Raw genomic sequence first — 16,754 nt, 5'->3', positions numbered from 1 at the left:
AAATAGTACAGAAAAGCAGAAACAGATGAACGACCAACAAGCTGCATTTTAAACACAAAAACAGACTAACCCATCCAGCTCTGCCGTCTCAATGTAGACCAGGTTGAGTGGTTCACTGCTGGAGAGCAACATGATGTCAGCCTGAAGAGGACAGATTCATTTGTGAAACCTGTTGCTAGTTTGTCAGTGTGATAAACAAATCTCCTGCAGAACTCCTGCATTTTGCTTTTGCTGACAGATTTATTTTTCCTTCTTTTGCAATAGAAAAATGAGATGTTATCCAAACACACAACACAATATTTCAATATGCTAACTCTGTATCAGTCACACTTATCTGTCTTTACACACACACTGTAAAGCTGCAATCAATCCTGATATATAAAATAATAAATATAAGTTAAATACGTAAAGGTGCAATCTGTTAAGACAGCAGAAAAAGCTGAAGCTTAAAATTTTACAAATGAACTCACAGTAACAAACTGGTTGTTTTCCAGCTTGATGATGTCTCCCACCTGGACATTCATCCATTTCTCGCTCCGTAGTCTGAGAACAGGAAAAAAAAAAAGGTTGTGAAAGTGGTCGGAACTGCCAGGAAATACACAGTCTGAGGGACCATTACAGTTTTTCAATTGCTAATAAGCATTGGTCAATGCTGAAACCACTTTTTCAAAACTCTTCACACAGTCTACATTACAAAAAAGTTTTCCAGCTAAACAGTTCATTCCTCCACAACAGTGGCAACAAGTCTCACTGAGGAAGCAGCCACCCACAGACAGTATTACATCAACTATACTTTTTCTTTAAAGTTTCATAGATTTTAAGATAAATCAGTATTTTATCACAGACATACAATCTGTGTACTTTATTGGTGCACTAAATTATTAGTTATGATGTATTGTATATTGGAACAGGAATGAATCAGTAGTGCAGCAATTTGCTTCATTTGGATTTATACATTCTGTTGTATGCTGCAAGTTTGTCTAATTTTGAATCAGTTCTTTGCATTTCAACAGCCAAAGAACTGGCTCTGGATTGGTCGAAGGTATTCACATTTCTTATCTAATGTACTTACAATGCGCAGCAATCAATCAGCAGCACAAATGCATTGGACCAGCAGTGTTGTATGCTCACAAATATTAGTAGTAACATGTTGTAGAGCTTGTTGTTGTGTTTGGCATCAGCATTGCTGGGAAAGTATATAAAGTATCCGTAATTATGTGGCTCTCTAGCCCATAGAAAAGCAAATCTTTAAAGCAAGCTTGACTTTTGTTTTTCTGTCAGTAGATGTGCTCACAGGGTATTATACAGTAGTCCCGTCTTCCGAGCCATGTGTGAATTCCTTGTGCACTACATAACCCAAACTTTCTTAACTACAGCCACAGGAAGCAGCTTCAGGATGCTGAGGAGTGTTTGTTTTTTATCCTGTTGACCTGATGAATGCTATTTCAAAAATGTAAGCTATGTTTGATTTGTCTACAGATCTGAATAAGTCTAAAACAGTCCATACTTATTCCTTACAGACAAAACAAGCAAAAATGACTTCAAGTATTATTTGTTAGGTATTTCATAATAAAGGGCACCCAAGAAGGTTCCCTGAGGTACACCCATCTGTACCAAAACAATGGGGTGGAAAAAGCTGGACTAGTTTAGTCAAGGCTTCTTCCTCACATGTAGTCAGACACATATACACACATATAGACACATAAACACTTACTTTCTATCAATAAGGACTTGAACCTTTCGGTTGTTGACATGATTGTCACTCTTGTGGCGGTTCTGGAAAACACACATAAATGAACACACACACACACACACAAACATAAAACACAAATGAGTCATAAAAATCTCAACCTGACTACACAGAGTGTATTGTCATTTTCCAGAAATACTAACTGCCAAGTACGTTGGAAAAGGCGTTGGAGTATCAACGTCTCAGTAGAGATATTCACCTGACTTAGAAATTATGAGTTTCTATTATGCATTGGCAACTTTCTGATCACAGTCACTATATATAATAATATCATTAAAAAATAAATGTACAATTTTAGTTGTTAAATTTTTGTCAAGTACAGAAGCAGTCCGATATAAACTGTTCAACCTGTGTCAGACTCAGGTAAAATTTTACCTAAAATTTTCATCTATTTTCACCTTTTACATACATTTTTAACAGATGAAAGTGATTTTTTCAAAATGAGGTTGATGTCTTCTTATCAGTCAAGAATTATCTATCCTTGTAGCCTTGTGTAAAGTACAATTAAAAAAGCAAGCCTTCATTTCTAAAAACAGATCTCTGCCAATATTTACAGTTTTCATGTTTGTAGCTGCCTGAGTGTGTGCTAGGGTCACATTATGTGTATCTGCCATCTTTCCAAAACAAACGCTACACATATAAAATGCAAAGAAAGGTAATTCGTCAAAAACAATGGGAGGAGAAACTCCCTACACATTCCTGAACATGACATGACAGATTAAATCTATTTACACAATCAATTTCCTTCTTTAAACAAGCTCTAACTTCTCACATTAATCGAGAACGCGTGAGAAATTAAGGACATCTTACTAACAAAGCAGCTCTTAAACCATCATATAATAATAGTCTTCATTCTTACCTAAAACACATAACAAAACAAAGTATTACCTTTCTTCTCTGCATTAAGCCTACATGCCTATTTACTACAGACACACACACAGAGGTTTCAGACTTTTGGTTAAACATGTTGCGTAACTTACTTATCTTTCATCAGGCAATATGTTCATAAGTTTGCATTCTCAATTTCAGGTGCTGGTTTAAAACACTGTATTTCTAGGTTTTAGTTAAAAACTACCTATTTATTCGATATACAAATCAGTGTAGTTCTGTAGGTGGCAGCTGGTAAGCTTTCACAGCAGCTTTCCCAAAGGTTCTGCAAAGCCAGACATGGCCAATTTTGAGTTGAGTTGCGATCCTGCTAAGATAAACTCAAGCCTGAACTCTCTTAGTCAGGATCACCACTGCTGCTAAACAAAAAGACTCTTGTTTGCCTGCCTAAACTAATGTTTAACTCATTAACTTCTTCTTAGTGATGCCATTCGGTTTTCAAGTGCCAGCCACATTCACATGCACCATTCACATTTGATTGGTTGACCTTGACAGCTGAAGTAAAGACTTGTTTCCCTTTCATTGTGTTACAGGTACATTTTGTGCTGCTTTGGTTCTCACAAAGAAAGAAAGGTAAAGTCCACTAATGGGCTGCTTACACAAACATTTCTGTATGTGTAAGTCTGCAGGGAGGGAGGTTCTGTTGCTTAATCAGTTTTTCTCCCACATAACATGACATAATTCTTTGTTACAAGCAGAGAACTGCATCAACACTTTTAAAAATGTGGCTGATGAAACAGCTAGTCTGAAATTCCCTGGATGTTGTTAAAAGTTCAGTTAAAATTAGATTGTTGATCATTGATGGAGTATGTATATGACTATGAAGTCATGCTACCATTCACTCTTTTAATCATACTGACAGATTGTGACCTATGTGAGCAAACATCACACACTAACCATATGACCACTGCAAAACATTTATTTCTCATGCTAAGCATTTTTTGACTATTTCTATCTACAGTTTAAATCTGCTTATGTTTTGGAATCTGTGTGGTTGAGGTTTGCTTTAGTTAAGGAAAAAAGAAACCAGTGTTAAGCAGTTGTACACAGTCTAAACTGTCCCAAACTCTCGCACTTTGTAAGGGGAACTAGCCACCGTGACCTCCACCCTGTGATGTTCTGAGATGCGTAACATGACCAGCAAAGATCCTTCTTGAGAAACACTTTATTTTAACTTAGTGTTTAAACTGACAAGCTCCTCGTTCTTTTCTTAAGTGTCACTTACTGACCTAAATCAGCCAGATCATGTCATATGTCATATGATTTTAGTTGGTTTAGTTAGTACATGTAGGCATTAACAATTTCTTTATCAACTATAGTATAACAACTCAACACCTACCCTCAAATTAGCATAACCTGAAATGCAACACATGTTTTACAAGGTGCTTACAATGTCATCTGTGGCATCCTTGGCGGCAGTGACTGACAGCACAAGGACCAGAGGCACCACAGTGGTGAACCAGGACAGAGAGGAGATCTGAGGAATCACCTGAGAAACAAAAACAGAAGAAAACATGGTTAATTTAGTGGAAAAGCAGCCAAAAGAGAGAACGTACACATTATAACAGGAATCCACTTATTATAAAATTGCTTTGAACAGAAAGATGTTGGAAGAAAATGGTGAGCTGTGGGTGTAAGGCAAAAAGAAAAGACGTTAGTGTGTGCAACGTGATATTTAAGGTCAAATCTCAGAGACAACAAGACAACAAGACAATATGGTACTGTAAAAACGTACTGATCAATACATTGTACATCAGTACAACCAAAATATGTTTTTATTTTTAAAAACAACAAATGTTTTTATGCATTTAACTTTGCAAGTTTATTCTGTACATTAACATTTAACATCACAGCATTTATTTACATATTTCTGGGAAGTTTGGTTTTAAAAATAGTCCCCATTGACATTTATTATCCTTTTAGTAAATTTATAATAACATTAGTCACTGTCATGTGGTGAAACCCTAGTAGACTCTCTTGCTTAAAAAGACTAAACAGCCGTTCATCGATATAGAGAAACTGTGAGATTGTTGAACATCATTCATTTAAAAACTGCTGCTTTGTAGTTCCTTCTCGTCTGTCAGCAGCGCAGCCACTGTGTTCGACCTCTGTGGTGCAACATAACTGCAAACGATGAGGCAATTTCCTGTACTGGATATTACACTTCCTTGTTTGGGCAACACATTGTGTCACTGTGAAAAAGAGCTGTTAATGATTGTGAATGTGTTGTGTGACAGTAAGTCTCACAACTCAGTCTGTCGGCAGTCTGATGTAGTTCCCCCAAAAAAGGGAGGAGCAATGTGATTTCAACACAGAGTATAATTTCCTCCAAAAAGGTCTATGGCTGTGTACATTTAACCTACAATTATGTCACATAAAGCTGGAATTAGTAGGAAATGGGATATAAATGTAAATACATTAATGTACTTGGCCTGATAGATCTATGTAACAAAGTTTTTTTATATTTATCCTTTAAAGAACCTCTGTATTGGTTGATTTCTGCTCACCTGGAAAAGGAATAAAACTGTCACCTGTAGTAAATCTTAACCCCAGGGCCATCCAAGAAGTTAAATTAAAATACAAGTCCTTCCACATTAGGTCAAAGTTTTTATCCAACACTGAATGTTAATTTTTGTCCAATGTGTGATTTAACATTTAAGGCCGTGTGCTGGTTTGTCCCACCTGGAGCACCAGCAGAAACAGGAAGTAGGCATTAGCGATCCTCTGGAACTGCTCAAACAGGTTGAGGGGCAGGAATGTGAAGACATTGTACTTGGACGTCTTGATAGCGTTTGTCTGGAAAAAGATAAAACTGAATGTTACACCAACCATAGGATTATTGACATACACAAGATTTAAGGACTATGTTAAATGTAAAAAAAAAAAACAACAACAAAAAAACACACATGTATGTGCCTTTTAAGATGCTTAAAGCTTTATGTATATCTGATAAATTAAAAGGTACATTTATTGTTGGGGGCACTTTAAAACTGATTTATTGTTTATTGTGTGTAGGTGGAGAACGTGCTTCATAGATTTTGTCTGCGTGAAACTGAGCTCAATACAACCAACAACAGGAAACCAAATTTTTCAATCACAAGATCAGAAAGAAGGTCCAACAGAGGAACATTTACATCCCAAACAAATCTTATATCGGTTCATCTTAATGCTATTTCTCTAAATAATCAGGTATGATAAAAGTTACAGCTAAATAGGTGAATAAGTAGTAAAACTAGAAAGGTGGTGTGGGAGTGAAAGAAAGTAGGACAGTTCATTCAGAGGAAACCAACAGACACGTAGGCATGACGGTAGCTTCCTTAACCCTGAAATAAAACAACCAATACTTGACAAATATCACACTCACAAATTGAGCTTGAAGTAGAACATGTACTGAGCTATTTTCTTTGATTAGTTTCCTAGTGATTAGTAATTTTTATTCTTATTTATTATGTCAATACTGACATGTTGTAATGTTAACTAGTATTGATCTTTAACCTAGTGAGGAAAACCCTTGCTGTTATAATGACAACATGTTGCACATTTTTTAATTTCATTTATTTAGTTATATATTTTACAATAGTTCTGCAAAAAAATCACCCCAACAAATGCATCGTCCCTGTGCAATAATGGGGCCTGCAGCTTCTTAAAAACTGTAGAAATTAATTTTATTAAGATGACCAAACCAAACATCTACATATAGAATAGGCTTGTAAATAAGATTAATAAGATAAAACCTCTGTCCTGTTTGTTTTTCAGGTTAGCGCTGCATTAGCATCAAGCCCAAAAGCTCAACATAAGCAACAAGCTTAATTTAAAGCAATCATTGGATTTTAAACAACATATATTAAAATGATTGTTTAATAAAGTGTTTAATACATATATCTTACTTTGAGTACAGTGCAGAGAGTATTATGTTATTTATAACATAAGATCTGTCTGAATATAATCTGGCCATAGATCCGTCAACCATCAGGGTTATTTTATTTTATGTACATATCCATAAAACCTTTATAGCCTGTTTCATGAGAATGTGTCCCTGTACATCTGGGATAAGAGCCACAAAAGATACACATTCATAGCTGCAACAACATTTGCCTGTGTTTGGGGTTATTCTCATTATGTTGCACATAGACAGGCAGATGGCATAGTGGAAGAGACACTTACGTAAAGTGCAGGTGATTTTAGCTTGTTGGACAATAAATTCATGTTTGTCCACCACCATAAAACCAACATTCAGACTGTATTCACCCGACTAAAACCCATAAAGCATAAACCTCTCTTGTGTTGTAAACAACATCGGCTGCTCCACAATGAATCCAACCTCTGTGGTGGTTATAAAATGTGCTAAGAGGTATTTTTGAGGCAGTATTTTCTCAGATAAGTATTTAATACCCTCTCTTAACTAAATAGCAGCAAGAAGTAATAACTTTCATTCTTAAAAAGATAATCTATTTTGTTTCTATTGGCACATTTTGTAGTGATTAAATTCTGGTGTCTTGTGGACAGATATTTGATGACAAATGTGTCTGTAAAACAAATGTTTAACTGAAATAGCTCAAAGAATATCCTGGAAATGGTTGTACATGACTCAGAACTAGAGAGTAGCATGGAAAATAGCTTTAAAGAATTTTATTCTGTTATGTTGTGTGTCCTTTAATAAAGGGGTTCTTAGCAGATGTTTGACCTTTTGAGACTGTAATCTGGGAGGTTTATGCCTCTGCGCCAGGTGGATCTTATCAGGAGGCCGAAAGCTCTGACCAGCTGGTCTGTGACTCCTATGTCACTTAACCACTGGATTGTTAACATCGCCCACAGACTAAAGAGCACACATGTTGAAATACACAAACAGAGGAAGAGGAGGGTTTCCTCTAACTATCAAAGTTGTTTGGAGGATGATTTTAATCAAAATTCAGATTTTACAGCTGCAACATGCATTAAATGTATATAGTAGAGTGTGTATGTACTCTTATGTATTAATAAATATCCAATTACACTTATTTTCCATTTCCCTGAATACTATTATCCTCACTAAAGATGTACTGCTATTTAGAAGTAGCACATTTTTGGATGCCTGCTGGGTTTTGTGTTATTTTTTGTTGTAATATAACCATTTCAAACACCAACACACCTGTGTCCAAAGCTAAAAACAAGGTAACTGTGCTTCTATTTCACCTCCTCAGTTAATTTATAACTAAAACAAAGTTTTAACCTTGAAAGCAACTGCTCAAAGCCCAAGCTGAGGAGGATGAAGTTTACTTAGTGACTTCTCTGGGACTCTTTGATTTTGGCTGACATCCAGTCTGTTGATAACAACCAGACACTCAAGACACACCCCAAGGGAAAGTTTTCTGTTGTAAATATCTGTTCTGACAAAAGCAGTAAACTGTTTTGTCTAAAATCTAGTCGGGCTACATCCGCTGTATATTCCCCCTCTCTATTTTAGGAGACAGATGTCTGGCGCACAATAGGTTCTCAAACTGATGGCTAGGTGCCAAAGTGAGCGTAGTATACCAAAAACAAATAAAATTAATACTTACTGCATATTTAAAGGAGAGGTTGTATTCTCTGTCGTTGGCACGGAGTTTCCTCTCCAGCTCTAAAATGAAAAGACAAGACATTTAGATTCATGCAGTATTATTATAATATTATTACAAGTGTCTGCGTGTGAAAGCACATCACAGTCCAGATGATGCACATTTGTTTTGAGTAATAACTAGTTTTAGTAGTATTTCAATAGTAGGCTAGTTTTAGTAGTATTTCAATAGTAGTTTTATGTTAGTTAAGATGATTAAATAAATGTGAAACCTCCAAAACAATAATTAATAAGACATTGTGACCATGTTCAGTATGCTGGAGTTTTTAACTCAAAGTCTCAAAGTCACAGTATTCCCAGAACTGTACCCGTGGCCTTGTTCCTTCTGGCCACATGTGTCTTTGACCCTGTTTGCATTAAAGGTGAAACCTCACAGTGTTGGTATCATGGCTAAGACAACACGTGAGGGACTGAACTGATGGAAAGTTGTAGTAGGCCAGCTGAGCTAGATTAGAATATCTGTAGGCTGTGTTGCAGTGCGGAAAAAATAGAACATATTTAGTTTCTATTGGCTTTAAATATACGTCATTTTGTCACCTGTTTAGAAATAGTGCACTCACAGCTGAATGGTTAAAGAGCATGCTAAGTGACAGCAACACCCCTGGATCAGTGTTGGCGGCTGACCTTGTTACAGGTTGAACGCCCTCTAACTTTCCATATTTCCTGCCTGGCCTCACCGCGACTCTTTGCTAAGAGCGGCGAAATACCAAAAAAAATTTGATTTGCCTGATGATTTAGAAAAAGGAATAGCATGCTGCATGGATTTGGAGCATACATGAGTATTGTGAAGCTGTCATCTTTACATGACACTTTACTGTGTCTTCCTGCAGCAGGAAACACAACTTGTAGTTGTACTAAGTAGGTTCTACTTTTAGACATTTCATGAACAGTGTTTTGCATGCTGGGCACGTGCAATAGTACAAGTTGACTGACAGAGACCATCTCGCATAAGGTCCGCTCAGTTGCTGCTCACATCACGTGATCTTCCTCTTCAGATGGATTGCCAAAAGACAATAGAAATGAAGCTGTGTTCATTATTTATTTGAAACTGCTTTGGTAATAAGTGAACACATAATGCTCCTGAAGGGACCTTGCAACAACTGCTGTTTCCAAGGTGAGGAATGAAATCTGAAGCTCAATGATGAGTTTTTATTTAAATCAACATCATGCTATGCCTGTCAGAACTGCAGCCTCCCCAGGAGAGAAGAGTTTTTGGCATGCCCCTTAGGGTTCCTGTCCATCGTGCTATTTCCAGCTAAAGCTGACATTATTTCCTTGAAGGGAAAAATAAAGGGAGTGTGATACTTTATGCTTAAATATCAATTTTAGCTAAATTTATCAAGTCAATTAATGTGGTGTTAATGTGATCAACCGTAACAAAGTCAGCAACATTTAAACAAGTATTTCTAAAATTATATACTGTAGCTGAACATTTAAAATGTCCCTTAATGATAATACAAGAATTTCTTTTATGAAGTCCATAAGGCACAGAATACTAACACATCAACTCACAGGAACTAAATATTAGGACATGTGAAGATATTCGAAGAACTGACCTTTCTCTTTCTTCCTGACACAGTCCAGGCCAAAGAACGACATCTTCTCCTCCTGTTCCTGCTATCTGTCCATCATAGCAGTCTGTGGAGAAGGACGCACACATCTGTTTAAGTCAAACATTCCCTTTCTCCTGGAAACTGACAGTTCAAACATCATTGCTGTTAACCTGAGAGCGATCGCTCGCCCGCCAGCTGCCATTAGGGCATTTTCCGTAATGTGCTCTATGAGCTAATCATTTCCCAGTCGTATGTTGTTTTAAAGGTTAAAGCAGGTTTTTAACAAGCATGTTCCGAGTACAGCTGTTCTTTTATAATACATTTTATTATGACTGGAAAACTTTCTAAGTACCCAAAGAGTGGGAGACATCCGTTATATAGTCTAGGGTTGGTAATGTATGAGGATTAGGGAACATGCTAAACAACAACAACAAAACGTACAAAGAAGGGAGGACTTGATAATGTTCGACTGCCCAGTTTTAACTGTGTATGTGTTTGTGGGAGAGAGTTCTGCATTTACCTCCCACTTAGTCACAAAAGCCCTTACTCCAGGTTTGCATCAGCCCTGCAGCCTCTTAATGTTTTTCCCATGTAGGGCAGAATGACTCAGAGGGAGGCTCCTCTCTCAGGCCAGACGTCCACTCATTCAGCTATCTACTTATTCAATCACTGAGGAACCTGGATAGCGAGAGGGCAAAACAGAGAGCCATGTCTGGACCTGTCGTCACCAAATTGTAATAGTAGTATTGTAAGGTGAATAACCACCAGTGTGATTTCCATATACTTGTACACACTTACAGTTCTTCTAGATTTAAACCATTAATTTCTTATTTATCTTACATCTTTGCTGCTTTTGGAACTCTGCTGCCTACTGTACTGTACTGGTTTTCTTAGCTTATCTTATCTCACTGTGTCTCAGGCAAGTGATAGTGAGACTAAAACGTGGCTGTCGGTATGACACTGTTATTTTAGTGGCGTCTCTCTTACAGCCCCGACACACGGAGACAGCAGCCATCATCAGCCACCTGTAGCATCCAATGTTCAAGTCTAGTGGATCATACCCCTCTCTGTCAAATGAAGGCAGTAAAGACTCAAATAAAAGGGGAGCATCAGTTTTCACAGAGCAGAAAACCATCAAATACATGAATACATGGAAGCACTTGATCAAAACTGTAGCTGTATTTCTCCTCTCTGTCCTTGCTATTACTCAAGACTCTCTGTGCTGGACCTCCGCTCATTGGCACCTCTCTCTCTCCTGCCATTCGGTGCCTCGCTCCAGATGTTTCGCATCTGGATCTTCATCCTCCAAAGGTCCCAGGCTCTCTTTTCTCTCTCACTCTGTATACAGTCTGTCCTTTCTTCTCAGGGTGGAGGAGCTCATGTGGCTAAGGTCCTATCTTTTCGCAGCACCTGGAAGTAATTTGATGTCCTCCCTGATCATACTGTAGTATTTGTTAATGTTTATAATCTAAATACACTACAATACAGTTTTACATTATGTTTACACTATTGAAAGCAGAAAAGGCAGCCGTCACATGGCCATGATGACTGTTAGCTCCTACATAACAGCAGTGGTTATGTTGGTGCTGAAGTTTCTCGTAATTAAGACCACATTTCCCAGAAACCCTTTGCCTCCAGCCACCCCTCCTTCTTGGAGGCATGTCGTATAATGTTGTCACGATTCAACTACTAACTGTGTATTTCTACTGAACCTCTACATCCTCGCTAAAACTTCTTTGCTCTAAAAAATGTATTAAAAATTATCAGGGAAAAGAAATTAATGAAGCGCAAATGTCATAAGTGAGGGAAAAAGTGTCTGTGTGTGTGTGTGTGTGTGCATGCCGGGTATTCTCACACAGGAAGTGGTGGTTTTTGAGATCCAGCTCAGAGTTAGCTGCCAAAGTGACGTCATCGTTGGAGCTATAAATATCAGCTACATGTATTTCTCAAAAAGTGTGTGTTTAACCAGAATGTCCAAGCTCAGGGAAAAACACAATGTGGGTTCATGTACAACTGTTGTAAATTTCCTGAATGCATGTACAAATACACAACAGTAAAGAGACAGGAGATGCGCCCGCCTTAACACATATTCACTCTCACAAAGTCGCACCATAAAACCCTTAAAACAAACAGTTCAACACTGTAAAGATCCAGTAAATGAAGTGTTATTTCACAGCTCACAGTGCTGGATGTTCTCAGGCTGGTTAATAGAAAAGGGGCCATTTAAACTCACTACAGTTATCAGAAAAATAGAATATGGCTAATATACAAGACACAAGATTCAAAAAGTGGAAGTCACTTTGAAGTCCTAGAGGGATTATTGAGGCCCGTGGAGGATTCAATCAACGTCTCTGTTTTGTTTGAAAGTCAGAGAACCTTGGTTAAAATACACAAAGCGACCACAAAACCACACAACATCAGCACAAAGACACACTGCACCTTTTACTGCTTGTGTCTCTCGTGCTCAGGGGGCCATTGAGTCTCTTTTCAACACAGAAATCTGGGCCCCCTCTAATAATCTGCCTCAGCAGGTCCCTTAAACCTTTAATGAATCCATTTTCCTGCCTGTATGAATGACTAAATCAACAAGTGCATCGTTCTAAACACATTTTCATGTACACACCACGTTACTATGGCCTCTACAGTAATAACTGTATTATTGTATTTCACATTAAAATCAATGTTTCATTTGCTATTTAGGTAAATTAGCTTCCAGCGAGTGCTTGAGAATGGAAAACTCAGAATTAGAACATCACTCTCAAAACAATTGAATTACTTACAATCCAGTTAGATAATGGCTCAGTCTGTGTTATTGAACTATTGTACAATACCTCTAATGTACAATTCAACAGACAACTGAGTGTTACTGTTACTGACGCAACTATTGCTGAATGAATCAAGACTCATTGCAGCATTGTGAGCGTTTGTGTCATTAGCTTCAGTTTCATTACATCCATCTTGTCACATCTCTAATTTACAGTAACAACGCTTTTTTTCGGGTCCTAGTAACGTTCAACAAGTTGCACACTCCTGCTTCTGTGAAGGATACAAATCCAACAACTCATCACGTCTGTTGAGCTATAGCTTCTATCATCCATAAACTATAAAATATACAAATCACAAAGCTGTGTTGGACGATATTCTTTCACTATGATGAATTCTGCACCGCTGTACATGACTCCAGTCAGATTATTAAAAGCAGCAAAGCAGTATAAACACAACCCTGCATGCCAGAGCATGCTCCGCTTATCTAGTTAAACACATGCAGTTGCAAAAATGTGTCAAGATAACAAATTAAAAAATATCTCAAACACAGAAAACAGTTGGTTCTAGCAGTGATGTTTGTCCAAATGAAGACCACATGTCCAGTAAATCCTGCAGCTCCATGTCCACTCTATCCTTATCCTATCCTTAGTCTTCCCCTGAGGATGAATAAGAATAAATGCAAGATGGGATATCTTCAGGCAGGTTTCCACTTGTTCCACACTCACCATAAAATCTGGAATCTTTGGCAGAGTTTTTTTCTTTCCACTTTGTGGCATTTAAAATAGTGCCAATACTTTCCATAAAAATCTCCCCCAGTTGCTCAAAACTGCAGAGTGCATGTTGTAAATCCTCCAAAACAGAAACTTTGGCCCATGACAATAAAGGTGTGTTTTAAGCTACGATCATATGGATCGTATGAGAGAGTAGAGACAGAGAGAAGGCGTAGTGTGTGGTTAATTAGGTTTTGAATCGAAACAATGCAAACTTCCTTAGTCTGTAAACACGGTGTTTTGTCAACAAACAGGGGTAAGTCCATGCAGACACAGATCGCACGCTGCAAACTGTCGCACAATTATTTTTAAAGTGGAAGCCACTGATGCTTCGGCAGCGTCCTACATCCCCGTCTGTTTCCTCTCAATGACAGATTAACACATTAAGTTTTCCCCGAGCCATTTGGCTCTTTCAAGTGCAGGCAACAAACACTGCAATTAAACAAAGGTGCGTAACAGTATCCCTGTGTCACAGTCACCTGTGACTGTGGCTTAAAGGTTCAGAGGTCACGCAGATGAATGGGTGTCTTGTCCCGTCAGTGATCTCTGGTTTCGCAGCTGAACAGTGCTCCATTATCAAAAGTGAACCACTGGTTTGCAGCTGAACGAAAGAAAGACCCCTTTCGTCTGAGCGCATTTGCTGTATAATGTGTAGACAGATGCTTGTGCAGCCAAATGGTTGAAGAGCCCTTTAGTGTGTGTGTGAGAGAGAATGGTTTACAAAAAGACACTACTTCCTTTAACAACAGTGAACACTAGAGCTGCAAACACTAGTCAACTGACAGAAAATCAGTCTTCAGCCACCTTAACATGTTCATTATTTTATTTAACTTAATCAAATTTATATAATAATGGCAATATAAATCATTAAATAATATGTTTCTGGAAATCTGATTGAGAATTACAGTTAATCTAACATAGAAAAGTAACGGTTCATGTGAAGGCTATAACTAACCTTGTGTCAATTACAGTACACCCTACCAGCAGAATTCAGTTGAATCACAACAGGCCTCAGAACTTGACCTACATCTAAACCACGACTCTTATCAAAAAAGACACCAGTACAATGACATGAAACACTCGCTTCCTTCGAGAAGGAGAAAGGAAATCGCTTTTTCCTCCCGGCGATATTACTGAAACGTGTTTGACTTAAACCATGTTGCGACTACTTGGAACAACTGGTGAAATACAGGTGTTGTTGCATAACAGTTTCCAGTAAGACCAAGATCAGCCAGTTAGAAAGAGACCAAACGTTTCCTCTGTGTGTGCGTTTTGTGTCTGATGGCAAACAGATCTCTGTACAACTTACATCTGTTTCCAAGGAAGAGCACAGAAAGGTGTGAAGAGCAGAGAGAGTGTCTGCATTTTTATGCATTTTTATGATAACTCGAGCTCTAGGCAAACTTTAACCATTTCTCATGCTACAACCATTATGGACACTTGCTCCTGATCCCTGATGTGATAGGCTGCTGATTATTTATTGTGTCATTTTTAGTCTCTTTGAGATTGAGATTCAGTTGTTTTACAGCTCTTCACAGTCCTTTCGGGTCCTCTTGTGGTCACATTGTGTCTGTTTATGGTCACTTTGTGTGACTTTGTTGTTGTTTACCCTCATCTCTGTGTATTATTTTTACATTTTTTGTGGTTTTGCATCTGTTTATGGTCAATTTACATCTTCGCGGTTGTTTTGCATGTGTTCAAGTTGCTTTTTTTGTTCCTTTTGTTCGTATCTGTGAACATGTTGAATCTCTTTGCACTAGTTTTGCTCTTTGATCCCTTTGTGGTCAATCAGAACGTCTTTGCTTTTCAGCGTCATGACTTTCCATGAAGTCCATCCATTGTTAGAAAAACCACAGAAAGGTGCCTTAAAGGACTCTTCACTTCACAGTGCATACAAGTTAATGCGTTCAAGGTTCTGGTTTGGAGGGTCAGGAGTGCTCTACAACTAGTAGTTTCTGTTGCATCTCTTTCAACAGGCACTTGTCTTATCAGACTGCTAGCTAACAATAGTACACACTTAATGATTCAGAACCCTTCAGCTCCAAGATACAAAGCTGCATGTGGAGGAAAGTACAGCTGCAAATTTGATTAATCAATGGGCTGCTTGTTAGAACATTAAGTCATTACAGTAATCATCTGATCAGTAAAATGGAGAATTGGAGGCTTATTTGTGTTTCAACATAATACATTGAATATCTTTGGGTTTCAGACTGTTAAAGACGTCAGTAATCTGTAAATTGATGATGCAAATTGTTGTTCGTTGCAGGCCCAGAAATGAAAGACTCACTGAGAGATTCACGTTCAATACTATTGCACCAGTCCTTCAAGAATTTCCCTGTTAGCTTCTCCTTGTACATTACAAAATACATCCTGTGTTGTTACTGAATACCTCAGATTATCTGCCAATATTTAATATTTCCATAGAAAGGAAGGCGGGAGGTGTAGCCCTGAATCAAAGGGTAGCACAGAAATCCAACTGGATGAAAGCTTTCACAGCCTTAAGTTTATCATTTAGATTTCCCGTCTGCACAATGGCCTCTAAAAGCAACGCTGCAACTGGGCGTCTGTGTTGTTTCACCATAGCTGCCTTCAGATTTCACTCAAGAAATTTACTAAGAGTAAATCACAATTACAGGAAGTATCAGTCAGACGGAGTTCTTGCCAAATGGTCTTAATAGTGACTGTTGTGGGAAAATGTGGCTTTACACAGACCTTACACAAAAGGAACTCTGATCAATGCAAAATGTCAAACGATGATTTTTTTAATATTCATGTTTATTCATTTTTAAACTCTAAAGCCAAATAACAGTGAAGAGGCAGAAAGAAACAAAATTTAAATAGGTGAAAAGTTCGTCATTCTTCATTATGTGAATTAAAAAGGTCAGGTAAGTACAGAGATGAGCAAAACTTTTACTCTGCAGACTGTTCTGGATTTCCTTTGCCCACAGTTGAACCACAGCCACACTGAAACTCATACTGTTAAATCCTGAGCTCATGGTCTTTGGTCTGCGGTGGAGGTCTTTACAGTTGGAGGTGTTTGACTGCTGACACTCCCTGAGACAAACAGTGTTGTTTTAATTTCATTTATCACTATTACTGCGCTTATGGTGAAGAGGACTCGTGTTAATGCTTAATTCTAGGACTGAGCGGACAACATGTAATGCTACTAACGACCTTAAACATCAGTAGTAAGATTCAGGATTGATGTGTTCAGGTGCAGCAGTGATTGTAGGTCACCTGTGTTTACGCAGTCTAAAACAGAATGAAGGGAATAGACTTACAGCGTATTTACACCTCTGCTGTTTGTATGTGAACACACACTGTAGTGGGTGAAATAGCAGCGCACATCTTCACAGACAGATGAGATGAGATGTAAATTCACTGGGCTGTAAGTGGCGGCATGTGTGTGCAAAAAAGATGATAAAAGATATGTT

The 16,754-nt window shown here is 38.0% G+C and overlaps 1 protein-coding gene across 2 annotated transcripts in view; it reads right to left on the bottom strand.

Annotated features, from left to right (window-relative positions):
- Positions 1-16,754, bottom strand: part of LOC113150349 (phospholipid-transporting ATPase ID-like) — a 32,656-nt gene that overhangs the window by 11,797 nt on the left and 4,105 nt on the right. The window contains exons 2-9 of one of the 2 annotated variants that reach the window (XM_026342813.1): positions 10,305-10,462; positions 9,788-9,869; positions 8,176-8,234; positions 5,321-5,434; positions 4,029-4,127; positions 1,715-1,776; positions 471-543; positions 71-141 (exon numbers count right to left, since the gene is read on the bottom strand). In XM_026342813.1, the coding sequence (XP_026198598.1) occupies positions 71-141; positions 471-543; positions 1,715-1,776; positions 4,029-4,127; positions 5,321-5,434; positions 8,176-8,234; positions 9,788-9,830 (521 nt within the window). In that variant the 5' untranslated portion in view covers positions 9,831-9,869; positions 10,305-10,462. The remainder of the gene's footprint in view (positions 1-70; positions 142-470; positions 544-1,714; positions 1,777-4,028; positions 4,128-5,320; positions 5,435-8,175; positions 8,235-9,787; positions 9,870-10,304; positions 10,463-16,754) is intronic. The other variant, XM_026342812.1, reaches the window with a different exon arrangement.

This window comes from Anabas testudineus, chromosome 9 (genome assembly GCF_900324465.2).
Source record: "Anabas testudineus chromosome 9, fAnaTes1.2, whole genome shotgun sequence".
Taxonomy (NCBI): Eukaryota; Metazoa; Chordata; class Actinopteri; order Anabantiformes; family Anabantidae; genus Anabas; species Anabas testudineus.
The sequence above is the reverse complement of the archived record's forward strand: the minus strand, read 5'-3'. Positions and strand labels throughout refer to the sequence as shown.